The sequence below is a fragment of the Saimiri boliviensis genome, chromosome 2 (genome assembly GCF_048565385.1).
Source record: "Saimiri boliviensis isolate mSaiBol1 chromosome 2, mSaiBol1.pri, whole genome shotgun sequence".
NCBI lineage: Eukaryota > Metazoa > Chordata > Mammalia > Primates > Cebidae > Saimiri > Saimiri boliviensis.
In genome coordinates, this window is record NC_133450.1 from 208,871,126 (window position 1) to 208,885,294 (window position 14,169).

Genomic DNA, 14,169 nt, shown 5'->3' on the forward strand with positions numbered 1-14,169 from the left:
CTCACAAAACTTCTTCTTCCAGGAGATTATAGAGATATTTTCCTGATTCCAATTTAAAACAATAGCAGGCCGGGCGCGGTGGCTCAAGCCTGTAATCCCAGCACTTTGGGAGGCCGAGGCGGGTGGATCACGAGGTCGAGAGATCGAGACCATCCTGGTCAACATGGTGAAACCCCGTCTCTACTAAAAATACAAAAAATTAGCTGGGCATGGTGGCACGTGCCTGTAATCCCAGCTACTCAGGAGGCTGAGGCAGGGGAATTGCCTGAGCCCAGGAGGCGGAGGTTGCGGTGAGCCGAGATCGTGCCATTGCACTCCAGCCTGGGTAACAAGAGCGAAACTCCGTCTCAAAAAAAAAAAAAAAAAAAAAAAAAAACAATAGCAAGATTAAAGGTGGATTAGAGGCAGGCCAGCCAAATTGTTAAGACTGTGAACTTTGGAGTGAGATAGCCTTGGTTCAAACGTGTCATGGGATCTTATCAGCTCTTTTTAAATCTCATTATTTGCAGCTTCATTTTTTTTTTATCTGAAAAATCGAGGAAAATAAGAAACATTACAGATTATAATTTGAGGATTAAATGAATGTAAAATTAAATATATGTAGCCAATCAGAATAGTGTCTGTCATACTAAATCATAGCTGATTATCATTATTATTAAAGGAATAAAAAATGAAATTTATAAAATAATATGCCTTCTACAAAATTTTTTTAAAGCATGCAGTGTAAATTAGTGGTTTTTATCTTTAATTAAAATTCTATGCATAAGAAATGCCTTGGGCGCCTGAGATGAACAAAATGGGGCACGTTGGCATGAGTGAAAGGAACAGGGTTGTAATCTAGATGTTTCTATTTTAGCTTCCTAGTCTTAAACCTGCAGGAAGGCCAGGAGAGAACTCCAATTGATTCTAAGCCAACCACTGCTGGACACAAAAATTTCCAAAACATACAGAGGAAAACACCCTGAGCTCACCATCTTCCCTTCTAGCCTCAGAGGTCCCTGACTCCCAAACCCCTACCTCCAGCTCAGGCAGGCAATCTAATCACCAGCTCTCTTTCTGTGTGGCTCTAAACTCAGAACAGCAATGAGTAAATCACCATATTAATTTTTGTTTCTGAAGGATCTTGGAGATGCTCAAAACTACTCTGGGCTGTGGGTAAATTTATTTTTCATATGATTTAAGAAGACAGAAGGACTGATAGAAAATTGCTGGGCAATTCAAATAAACTGGGCTCAAACTTACCTCCTGGACTTGGGAAGTTAAAAACTTAGTACAGGGTCTAACCCATAGTGGGTGCTTAATATGAGGGGGTCATTATGACTGCTGGTGTGATTATTGCAACTGTCAACTCTAGTATATGTGTTAAAATAATACACCCAAACTACTGTTAGGGGGAAGCAAAGCAGCTGATGTTTACCCAACAACCACTGACATATGTACTCATCACTGTGCAATATGATATCCACGTCTTATCTAATCTTCCAGATAACCCCAGGAAATCCATAAAAATGAAAAACGAGATTCAAAAGGTTAAGTGATTTTTCCTAGCCCCTAGAGCTAGTACACAGAGTGCTCGATTTGGATTGGCTGGGCTCTTCACTATTTATTTAGTCTCTTTGGTTCAGTTTTGTTTTGTTTTGTTTTTCTCCTGTAAAATGGGATGATTATTAGATCCATTCTCTAAGTCTGTTATAAAGATTAGATGGAATTGTTCCAATAAAAAGCACTTACATATTGCTTAGAACACAGTGCATACTCAATAAACGTAAGCTGTTATTAGAATTGTTATTCAGCAAAGATAGGATCTGAATCCAATTTATTCTACCCCCAAAGTCTACATTCTTTTTAGGGACCTTCACTTGAGCAACTGATGAACTATATCTGTCAGGGTGTTCACAGATGCATCATCTGGGGAAACTAAGACAGAGAAAACAAAGAAATTAAGTTGACTATCAAGAAACTAATAGACTAATAACACCATGATTGGCACCACATGTTGCATAAGGAAGCTATACAACATATATAAATATATGTACTTAAATTCAGCAGGTGTTTTGGACAAACATCTTTATGCATAGCACTGAGCTAGGCAGTTGGGAAAGAACAAATATGAACGCAACAGTCTCTGACCCAAATGGAAAAAAGAAGCATGTCAATATGTAATTATGCCTGAGAGTTTGCTTTGAGGATGTGGTGATAGAAATTCCGAGGAAGTTCTACAAGAGCCCAGAGGAGGGAGCCCTTCGGGCCGCTCAGGGAGGGGTGTAGTTAGTTGAAGATTCTCAGCAGGTGACAGAACTGGCCCTTGAAGATTCTTGCCTTTAAAGATCCTCACCCTTGAAGGGTTCTAATCTTGGAGAAAGGACATAAGCAGGACACTACAGTAAGAACAATGAAAGATCTTATCTCAGTGAGCTCCAGATTCTGTGAGACAGATGATGCTTGCTTTAGGAATTCTAAGATGAGAATCATCCATCTGGCTTGACATGAAAAGTGCATAGGGCTCTGGCTCCAGAGAAAAGCTGAGAGAAATAAAGCTCAAATGACCATTAAAATGTAGAACTGTGGGGGGGGAAAAGGGGGAGTACTTATTTATTGAGCACCTACTATGTCATGCAACACTCTAATCTAATCCTCATGACAACCCCATGGTAAGGTCACAGAGACTCAGAGAAATTAAACAACTTGCTGAGAGTCATAGGAACCCAGGTCAGGGTGACTCTGAAACGTACTTTGAACCAACCTCACTCATTCAAATCAGTCTCAATCTTTAGGACTCTACTTTGATGTTACTCTTCTAACTTCCAGTAGAATCTTATGTCCTTCAAGGAAAAATGCTTTTAGTAATTACCAAACAAACTGAATACTGAAGGAATATTTTATAAGAGTGAAGACATAGAGTCAAAGTATCTTTTAGGACAAAAATGCCCAGAAACTTAAGGGAGGCCCTGGGGAGCGGGTCTGGATGGAAGGAAACTAATTGAATATGGGATGACTAGATGGGAATTGTTGCCTTACTCCAATAATTAGGGGCTCAATTATAGTTTAAATCTGGAAATGATCCTAGGAATATTTGATTCCAGTTTTTTCATTTTACATGAGAAGAGAATGAGATGTAAAGATCCTACACAAAGCAGAGTTAGGTCTTGAGTCACCTGACATTCAAATGATTGCTCTTCTACTAAAAAATGATTAAAAGAGAGAGAACACATCCATAAAAGATCAAGTGTTATAGTAAAAAAGGGATAGAAGCACATAGTATGTTATATATATATATATATACATATATATATATATATATACATATATACACATATATATGAATGTCAGTCATAGATCAAGGGTTAGGGTGGGTCCTGAACCAAGGGTTAAATTTCATGCACTCAATTAAACACAAGCAAATACATACATACATATATACATACACACACACAGATATGCCTAAAGAGTTTCCACAGATGGAAACAAATAGTAAATATATGTTCAATGAATGGATGAGAGAAAAGCCTTGCCAAATGATTTCAATGCATTTGGGGACACAGATCAAGGAGCTCACAGAGCTGGAAGACACGAACTTCATTGTCCCTTTGTTTTCCTGCCTACTAGAGAAGAGAAATAACTTGGCCTCCTCGATTCTAGTTTGTCTTTAAGAACCTGATGAACACTTCGTCATTGACATCAACGAATGGTATTTATACATCATTTTTATTGTTTACAAAATGTTATACTCCAGAGCATATCTTGTCCTCAAAAAAAAATTTGCCAAGTAGATATTTCCATTTTAAAGGTAAGGAAGTGGAAGGGGAGAGAAATGAAGGGATTTACTCAAGGGCAGAGAACTGGTATGTGTTGGAGGGAGTAGGAAATGAGAACTGAAAATCTTGTGCTCCCACTGCTGGTCTGAGAATTGATCAATTCCCAATTGTCCAGAAATATTCAAAATTATTGTATACAATGACTTAAATCCCCCTCGAAGACATGCAGTTTCTAAATCCTAATTGCCACAACTGAAGTAAATCAGTAGTCATGGTCCAGCCTCTATTGGAGAGGAAGGGGGTTTTTGAATGACATAATTTATGTTGTTCAATATTGCTCTCTCTTTATCCAATGACAACCTTTTACAGATGACTTGGAGTTGCAAAAAGTCAAAGATTTGCTTAGGCAAATTCCTTATTCATGACATTGTGCACCCAAGATTTCCTTTCCTCCAGCCAGTCTCTGAAAACACATTTAGGATATAGTGCTATTTTCATTTTATGACTGCAGAAACAGAGTTCAAACATTCTTAGCCTAAGACTATATAGCAACTTCTTTCTAAACTAGGAACCTCTGAATCTGAGATCTCCCATTTTCAGAAAGGTTCCATAATCGTTGCATATATCACATTCTGGCTTTCATAAAGGGGATGTCTGAGTCATTTGCTCATCCGACAAATCGTCATACTTTCACCAACAAATATTCTTTCCTAGTTTTATCTCTTCCTGAGGCGTGTAGCAATGTTCCCAGCTCTCAAGAAAGATCTGGAGCAGCCCTCAAGATAAGAGCACATGGGGAAGAAAGTCGCAATTTAGTGGAGTTAATTTCATCACAGGCTTTCAGCACGCTATTCACATGCAAACTTCACCCAGCATATTTTTATCACTACCTTTTTGGAATAAATTGGCAATTAATAGTTTGTAATCCACCACTGCTAACAGGTTTTGACTTTATTAAACACTTGGACAAAATAAAAGAAGATCTGTTTTGCCATAAGGGGGAGCTTTTGAGTTCTATAAAGAGGGGGAAAAAAGAAGAAAAAAATATATTACATGTATGTTCCAGTTCAAAAACAGACCTACAAAGTAGCAAATGGTCAGATCCTTACCTGTGACTTTAACAACGTCAGAGGACCTGAATTGCTTAGGTTGGAAAAAATTAGGCAAATTAATATTTTTCTCTCATTGTCTTCCTATAATATTAAAATAAGTTCTAATGACCAACAGAATATGTTAAAGAGTATTCGGGGGAATCCAGAGACCCAGTTGTACTGGAACGACAGCTTCTGAAAGGCAGATGTCCTGGACAGTGCCTTTCTTCTATTTTCTTCTGATGATTCCATAAGGACTTTGGAAACATTTGGATTAGTTGAAGCCAGCCTTCTCTGGGGGCTCAGAAGAGAGGGGGATGGTTCATCATGGTACAACTTTAAGGAAATTCTGAGAGGGAAAAGGACAGGGGAAGCAAAACAAAGGGGGAGGGAAGAAGAGGGAAAGAGGTAAAGGGAGAGAAAGGGAGAGGAGAGAGGAAGGAGGGAGAAGAGGGAGTGAGGGAGTGAGAAAAAGAGAAAGGGAGGGAGGGGGAGACGGAGCGAAAGAGAGAGAATTTTTTTAAATCTGAGAATCAAGTTTCAAGACGTTTTATGTGCTATAGAAAAGGATGAGGTTTACCAGCAAAGTGCAAAGGGGATCCTAAGAGAAGAGATAGATGTTTTTCTCCTGCCATCAGAAATAATAATAATAATGATGATGAGGGTGGAGTGAGGGAGGGGCAAAAAAGCAAGCAAAACAAAACAAAAACAGGAATGTGTGTTTTAAGCAGGAATGAGGAGAGCTGGGAGGATCGTAAGGGGGTGTGTACAGAATTTCATTAAATTGTTACTTTAAGATTGTCTTCTTTAAAAAAAAAAAAAAGAGAGAGAAAAGGAGGGGGTGGAGAAGCGGGAGCGAAGGAAAGGAGGCAAACGGCAAAGTGAAGGAAAGCTGGGTAGCTCGGCCTCTCCAAACTGATTGATTAGTCATGATCCCCGCAGTTTTAACAGGGACTCATTCAATTGGGAAGGTGGAGCGCTGGGGAGCAGATTAGCATACGCTTGTTTACTCATCTTCTGAGGGATTTTTTCCCCCTCTTTCCTTTCATTTTGTGAAGGAGGGAGGGGAGGGGGGACTGGGGGGGGAGAAGGGGGCTGTGGCTTATGTTATAAAGGACGCAAAAAATAAATAAATTAGAGCATCTTTTGAGGGGAGGGAATTCAGTGGATCAGTCTTAGAGGAGCTTTTTTTTTAGGAGCGAGAAATCATATAAAATAAAATGAAATAAAACAAGGAGGAAGGCAACCAGCTGTTGCGGGGGGGATAAGGCAGATAAAGGAGCGGGGAGAGAAATTAATTGCCAACCAGGAGGAGTTGGACTGTATTTTTCAAAGGTGGGAGAGTGGAGCACACACCTTGAGGAGGAAAGCGAGAAAGAAAAGAAAAAAAAAGCAAGTGGAAGGGGGGGCTCGCCCAAGAAGGGTGAAGAAGCGAAGAAAGTCGAGGCGCCGAGGCTCCCAAAGCTGGCAGCTCCCGGCGGCGGAGCAGGGGCAAAGGGGGGGCGGGGGGGACCGTCGGACATGCGGCTTTGGAGTTGGGTGCTGCACCTGGGGCTGCTGAGCGCCGCGCTGGGCTGCGGGCTGGCGGAGCGTCCCCGCCGGGTCCGGAGAGACCCGCGGGCCGGCCGACCCCCGCGCCCCGCCGCCGGCCCGGCCACCTGCGCCACCCGAGCGGCCCGCGGCCGCCGCGCCTCGCTGCCGCCGCCGCTGCCGCCGCCGGGCGGTGCCTGGGAAGCCGTGCGCGTCCCCCGGCGGCGGCAGCAGCGGGAGGCGAGGGGCGCCGCCGAGGAGCCGAGCCCGCCGAGCCGGGCGCTCTATTTCAGCGGGCGAGGCGAGCAGCTGCGCCTGCGGGCCGACCTCGAGCTGCCCCGGGACGCGTTCACGCTGCAAGTGTGGCTGCGAGCGGAGGGGGGCCAGAGGTCTCCGGCGGTGATCACAGGTAGGCGAGGGCGCCCCGGCGGGGGCTGCACCGTCCCCGCGGCCGCAGAGGCGCGCGGGGGTCCAGGCGCGGGTGGCAGGCGGGTCGGGGGCTCGCGGGGGGGTCTGTGCGGGAGGCGCCCCGCCAGCCGCGCGGTGACCTCCGGGCGAGCGGAGAGCCTCACTTTGCCCCGTCGGCGGAATGGGCGCGCGCGGAAGGCGGCGCTGCCCGACCGCGGGGAGGAACCTGCGGAGCTCTCCTGGCGGACCCGCGACCCTCGGTCAGGGAGGGCTGGCTCCCGGAGAGCCTAGGGCATGTAACCCGGGCTCCGAACGGCCAGATAGATAGACGCCCTCCGTTTGGGTTGAAGGGAAGATGACCCAGTTGAGATGCGTGTGCAGGGAGACTTGGGGACCGTTGATTTCCTTGACTTTTTAATGGGAGTCACTCCCCTTCATTCGGCCCCATTCCCCTGAAAGCCGCCGAGGGCAAGGTTGCTGTGATCGCCGGGACTTAGAAGTCCTCGAAGTGCCCCAAAGTTGTTCCCTGATTGAAGCCTGCCTCTGGGACTCACCCTCACCTCCTCCACGGCATCCCATGTCCTAGCTTTTAAAGCCGGTTGCCTGACACTCCTGGCTGGGACAAGACCTTCCCGACGCACCCCCCGCCAGCGTTCCCCAGACGTGGCTGCGAAACGGGGCGCTTCTCTCCTGTGAGACTTTACGAGCCCGTAATGAATTTGAGTTCTCCCTCCTCAGCCTCCCTCTCTCTCTCCCTTTCGCTCTTCCGCAGCAAAGCCTATAGTGAAACCGGACACTTTGCGAGGATTGCAAACCTTAGACATGCTCCAGCATCCGTTTTCCCCCCTCTAAATGAATCTGTGGAAATGCCTTTAATAACACCGGGGAGCGGAGTGGGGGTGGAGGGGGGCGGCGCTGGGGAGAGAAGGAAAGTTTTGTCTTTTCTGTCTGGGAGATTCCCTTCCTGCACAAACAATCTTGCCATGTCCTGGGACTTCTTAAAGTGAGAGTAGGGGTTCCCCCTTCGCTGCAGCCAGGAAACGTGTGAAGGCGTTTTGCGATCCCCCCCATCCCCCCGCCCCCACATTCCCCCCCCACCACCACCACACACACACACAGACTTTCTTAGAAGGGAAAGCTCTGAACTCTTCGGGCAGTTCTGATTCTTCCTGTCTTTCCATGGCTTGGACATTCGCAAATGTAGCACTGATTATCCGATTGACCTGAAGACCCCTTTAGGAGAGCCACACTCTGCTGCTATCCCCAAGAATACGTGCTCCATAGCCCCCGCTTTCCCGCTATCAGAGGAGAGAGAAACAGCGATTCCCCCCAACAACCCACAACTGACGTCATCGCATGGTATTTTTCCTCTTTTTTCCCCGGGAAGAAGAAGGAAACTGAACTCATTCACTTTTAACTCGCAAGCCCTATTTGCCCAAAGGTGGGTCTAATTTGGAGCAGAGGAGACGTTTATTCTTAATAACAATGACGATGGTGATAATTTCGGGTTGTAGTATGTTGACTTCTCTTTCCAAGCATGTGAAAAAGCACAGAGACTGCTGCTTGGAGGTGTTTTTGTTTTTGTTTTTTTAAATCTGTAAGTCTGGTTTTTCCTAGTCTTTACCTGTGATTTGGAAGGCATTCCCCGGAGAGAGGAGAGCACAGGGTTATGCAGGTATCATCTGTGAAAGGGTAGTGAATGCATTTTAACGATGTAAGTGTGTCTACATAAATACATGTATATACATATATATTAAACACCTGGGATTCCAAAGGAGACTGCTTTATAAATGTCTATAATTCAGACAAGGACTCTCTCTTCACACGCTTTCACTCTCTCACACAAAGATTGTTGCAGTAAAATACTTTAATTGGATGGGGGACGTTAGGTTATTATTGCTTGTATAAAATGCCTGGTCCGTTTTATGTGTGGAAATAACATTCCTCTCAAAACGAAGAAAGGAAAAAAAAAAAAAAGGCACTGCTGTCGTGTAGCACCAGAAAGCCAGGAGCTTTTCTCCTGAGGATTCTGGTGGATTTCTTTTCCCTCCCCTAGTTGAGTTCGAGCCAGATTTGGCGGTGTGTAAACACCTGGCTCCGAGCCAGAAAAGACTCATTCTGCATATCCTCCACATGGTACAGGCTGTTGGACTAAAAAGAACCTGCCTCTCCTTGAATTAAAAAGCAAACAAACAGAGGTTCTTTGCAGAAGTACTTTCTCAGCTCCCTCCTTGGTGTAAGTTTGGGCTGGGAGAGGCAGGACCAAGGTGGGCAGCAAGGATCCGGTGCGAAGGCTTACCCTCTGGCTGCGACCTCAGGTGCCCAGTTTGCTGCCTGACCCTCTGCTGGCTTTCTGTGGCTGGGCGTTGCCACTTTCCTAGGAATCCCTGGTCACCTATCTTGAGAGAGCTGTCATCGCTCAGCAGGGACCGCGCTGCTATTTCAGGCAAAGAGTCGCTGCCTTGCTGTCAGGCCAGGCTGCCTTACATCACTCTTTGCTGCAGGATTCAATTGGGTTTCGTAAAGGTCTAATTTTACGGTGCTGTTAACCGGGTCTGTCGTCTGGCAGAGGCAGGCCTTGCCGCTCCTGGTAGGCGGGCTATGCTCCCAGATCCGCCCGGGATGCTATTTCTGCCCCGGTTCAAACTTCACTGACACCAGTTCAGACAGGCGCTCGGAGAGACAGGGGGAAGGAGCGAAGGAGCAGTTTGCTTCTGAAGCTCAGAAAACATGCCTTTTATTTTTCTGAAAAGAAAGGAGAAAAAAAATATATTAATACAAAAAAAAAAAAACAAAACCAAAACCAAAACCTTATGCAGGCAAAAACAAAGCCAAAGTTAGAAAGTGCCTATGTGTAGGATTCTCTGGAGGGTCCACCGTGGATAGTCTTTAGGATTGAAGAATCCTTGAAGGCTACTGTGAGAAGGGCCCTCTGAGGTTAAACCCGAGCCAGGTTCCCTTTTGGCTGAATGGGGAGAAAGAGACACAGAGAGGGGAGGGGTGTGTGCTGGATGACACAGTTCCCCAGTGCCAGCAACTAGGATTTAATCCCTGACATCTGACTTCCAGGCCTTGCCTCCTGCACCTCCAAGAGAATGTGTCTCATAAACACCATCACCTCTCACCCCACACAGACCCACCCTCCAGACACAATCTTTCTTCAGCCTTCATGCATAGCAATTTGGACTCCCTTTCAAGTCAGGGGTTGGGGGATTTTTTTTCTGACACATCCCTTTGCTTTTGTACCACACCAGGCAGGAGGAACCAGACCCCTGCTCCTCATCCCCAACTGCCCCCCCAGTACCCCTCCAGTCTGAAAGAAAAGTAAAACAAAAGTCTCCATTTGCTCCATTGAGCAGAGGCCTTGAGCAGCAGTTCACCTTGTTAAAGTTTCTCCTGACCTGTTAGGTAAGTGAAATGTGGACCCCACAAGTACTGCCCTGCTCCCACCCCGTCACACTCCCCTGCCCTTAGTGATTTGGAATTCCTGCTAAGAAGAAAGGGATTTATCTGAATCCCATCCAGCACCTCTGCTTGCCGACCTTTTTTCTTTTGGACTGGATTGAGTGTGCTGGTTACTTCTGAGAATTTTTTTTTCCTTCCCTTCTGCAGCCTCACTTCCTAGTACCCACAGCCCTAAAAGAGTGCCCACATTTTCTCCACTCAGCATTGCTGTAACAGTGAGGGCTGGGTTTTAATGTAAAGCTAGGAGTCCATATATGAACAAGGCTTTCCCCTACTGTCTGTAGTCCTACCTGGGAACTAGAATACTGTAATGGTTAGAACTCAGTTCTAGTAGCCAGGTTACCTAAGTGGAATCTGCCCCTCACTGACTGTGTGACCTTGGGCCAGCAAGCTAGTTGACTTCTCTGGACTTCATTCATACACCTTCCTCCTATACAAAGTGGTGTTGGCACAAGTACTTATCTCATCGAGTGCTGTAAATGCTAAGAGAACTTGTATGTAGAAGGCACTGGAAACTGGACTTGGTATACAGTTAAGTGCTCGGCAGACTTCGTTCTTATTAGACATGATTTTCCAAAGATCTCAGTCTTGGCTTTCTGGGATGGGGAACATGTGGAAGTAGGAAGAAATCTGACTCTGCCTGGGTGCTTCCTTGATGATGCTGGGCACGTCCCTTGTGCCTGCATGTTTTGCCCTCACAACTACGCTAAGAAGTGTGTATCATCGCCCGTACTTCACAAGAGAGGAATCTGAGTTTCACAGAGTTGAAATGACTTGATCTAAAGTCCCACAGGTTCTCAGCAGACAGAGCCTGGATGTGAACCCATCTCTGTTTCCTCTGTCAGCAGTCTCCAAAGATGGAGAGAAAAGAAATGGCTCACATGCTCTTTCTTCATCTTTCTGCAGAACATTTCCATTCCTTTCTGCATCTCTGTGTGTCAATCATATACCTACAGATTGAACAGGGTGAGAAATGGGTATAAATCTCACCTAAAGCCCTGGATGAGACCTGGCAGATCTGTTTTTCTTTTTATACCAAATTATCAGATGGACAGGCTTGGAATTTCTCCCACATGCTGTGTGATTTGAGTCAAGTCACTTCATTCATCTATCCCTTGGTTTACTTATCCATAAAATGGGCATAATTACATTAGGATATTTCGATGAAATCAACATGCAAAAAGTACCCAGTGCAGTGTCAACTTGTATTAGGGACTCAATCAAAGGTAGCCAGACCTAGGAAGTAGCTGCATCTCCTTTTCCAGTTTGTGGCTTTGGCTTTCAAAAAGTGGAGTCTGTTTGTAGGGTTTCCCCTCTTGAGTTGCTTGGGAGTCTATCTAGAGTAGATCATGTATCTTGGGGAACAATTAGACTCCTTCAAATACCTTTCTTTCACTTTGATCATCTCTTTGACATGCTGGGATGACCCCTTGGTAATAAGAGCCAAAAGAGGACCAGAAAACAGGAAAACAAGTTAGCATTAAGAGAAAGCAGGCACCTCTGAAAAGGAGGCCACACAGATCTACTGTCAGCGTCTTGCTCCTTCCCCTGGTGCTCCCCACTCTCACTTTCTCTTGAGCTACCACTCAGTAAACAAATAGAGGTGATAAAGGCTGCGAAACATGGGAAAGCACCTCCCATTATTCCCTGCACAGAGGAGGGCAAAATTGAGTTCAGAGATATGGAACTCAGGAGCATGGGTTGTGTATGGCCAGCCTGGCCATGAACTCAGTGATCACCTGAATCAGACAGTTCACTGTGCAACAGGAAAGTTGAGGACTAGGGTCATGCAAAATTAAACTGTATTCACAGATGGTCCCCTCTAAATAGAGTCTGAGAACTCCTTTGGCTTCACCACGAATAACCAGCTTTTAAAACATCCTTCTTCCCAGGCTGCACCCCAAGGATTTTGATGTCGTGGGTCTGGGGTCGGCCTGGGAACTGGTGTTTCCCAAAGCCTTCTCAGGTAATGTTGAAGGACCATTAGTGAAAATAATTACTGATGTAGTGTGACATCTCCTTCCTCTGCAGAGACCCAAAGGGAAAGTGATGTTCCCTGCTTACTGAGCTGGTTAGTAGCTAAGCCCTTAGGGAGGTTCTGGTGCCCCAACTCTGAAGGACCCATCTTCCAAACTGAATCCCTCTGTTCACTCGAAAACCCCTGGGTGCCACAGGTCCTGACATTTCATTTTTCCAGTGCTATTCCATGCCTTTTCCTTCTGGTGAGTTCTTTGAAGTGTGACCACCTGATGGGCCCCATCTTCACGGGATGCACCTGATCTCAAATAAATCTCACGGAGTTTTGGAGAGAGAAGCCTATTTAAATAGGAAGAAGGCTTATAAGAAAGGGAAGCTCAGCTCCAAGGCATTCACCGTTCACTTTGCCCTGTTTGTAGGTTTCTTTTCTTTTAGAAAGGCACGTGTGTTCCTATTTTTTCAAAACCCCTCACCTGGAGCTCACTCTAAAACAGGTATTGGCAGCAGGTGTCTCCAATGAGGATAAGAGAAAATCTCCAGGTACCAGAGGTAGGAGGACTCCCTCTAGGGGCAGCTCATATCTTATCTACCTATGGCCAAGGGCTTAGGAATCCAATAGGCATTGATTTCTTTCCTCACCAGCTGTCCCTTCTCTAGAACTTAGCTCCCTTCCCCAGAACTTAGCTCCCTTCCCCTCAAGCTTCTCCTAACTTTCTTCTTACTGCACTAAGAGCTCTGCTTCATGCCTTGACGCCGTTACTGGAAATGCTTCACTGTGGTTCTGACACCAGCCGCTGAGAACTGACTTGTAAGTTCCTTGGCTTGTTTGAAGATCTGTAAGTGGAAATTAGGAGGTTAGAGTTCAGGTCCTGGTTTTAGCTTCCTCTAAGCTGTGTGGCCTGTGGTCTCTGACTTAACCACTGGGGCCTTAGGGGAGAGGGTTTGGGGGATGATTACTCTCGACATTCCCATGTCATGGGTTGTCCTGGGGACCAGGTGAGGCAATGGCTTAGGAAGCTCTTGGCTGAAGTCAGACCACAGTGTACAGGTTAGCATGGTTAGGAGGAGCTAGAAGGTAAGAGATGTGAGGGATTCGTGCAAGCAAGGTCATTCTTGGAAAGGTGCCTTTATTATCTTTCACACTGTAGATGATAAACAGTGATGGAGTTAGAAAACCTTTTCATGCCTGTGACCTCACTGGAGTTCTTTGATGTTGTGACTTCATAAGTCTGCCAAACCCTGCCACTTACTGCTTTATGACCATGACCATTTACTGCTTGTCTCTGGACCTCAGTGTTCTCAGGATGCAAAAAGAGGGTCAGGGGTAAAATAGGGACTTTCAAACTGTGCCCCGCAATCGTAGAGAGCCTCCAGGACAAGGGTGAAGGGCAGGACTCCACCTCTCTCCTTCCCTTCACGTTATTCCACTTAAATTGAGTGATTCTACAAGATTCTGTTTGAAGGAATATGTTCCTCCATTACAAAGAGTTTAAATGGACATGGACTGACATTAAGAAGTTATTGTTAATTTTGATAGGTGTGATATGATATTGTTCTTACGGGTTTTTTTAAGATCCTAATTTGTTAGCAATGCATACTGAAGTACTCGTGGGTAAAATTATGTTATGCCTATTATGTTTGTTTATTTGTTTTAAAAGCTCCAGAAAAACAAACAAACAATAAAAGGTTTTTCAGGGGGTCCTGGTAGGCGAGAGATTAGCCAACTGTTAACAGTTGTTGAAACCAAGTGATTAAACCTTTGAGCTTTAATACATTTTTGTTCGTGCTTTGGTGTGTGATTGAAGATTTCCATAATAAAATGTTAAAAATATTTAAAGTGTTTGAGAGCCACGGAAGGAAGTGAAGTCTCAGTTCCCTGTGTGTTCTGTGACCTGAAAGGTTTGCAAATACAGAGGCCACCGCTTGGAGAGGGTTAGGGAGGC

General features: G+C 45.4%; 1 protein-coding gene across 2 annotated transcripts in view; it reads left to right on the forward strand.

The window, feature by feature from the left end:
* Positions 1 to 6,352: 6,352 nt before the first annotated feature.
* PAPPA (pappalysin 1) overlaps positions 6,353 to 14,169 on the forward strand; it is a 249,771-nt gene continuing 241,954 nt past the window's right edge. For both annotated transcript variants that reach the window (XM_039475070.2, XM_074395239.1), the window contains exon 1: positions 6,353 to 6,785. In XM_039475070.2, the coding sequence (XP_039331004.1) occupies positions 6,368 to 6,785 (418 nt within the window). In that variant the 5' untranslated portion in view covers positions 6,353 to 6,367. The remainder of the gene's footprint in view (positions 6,786 to 14,169) is intronic.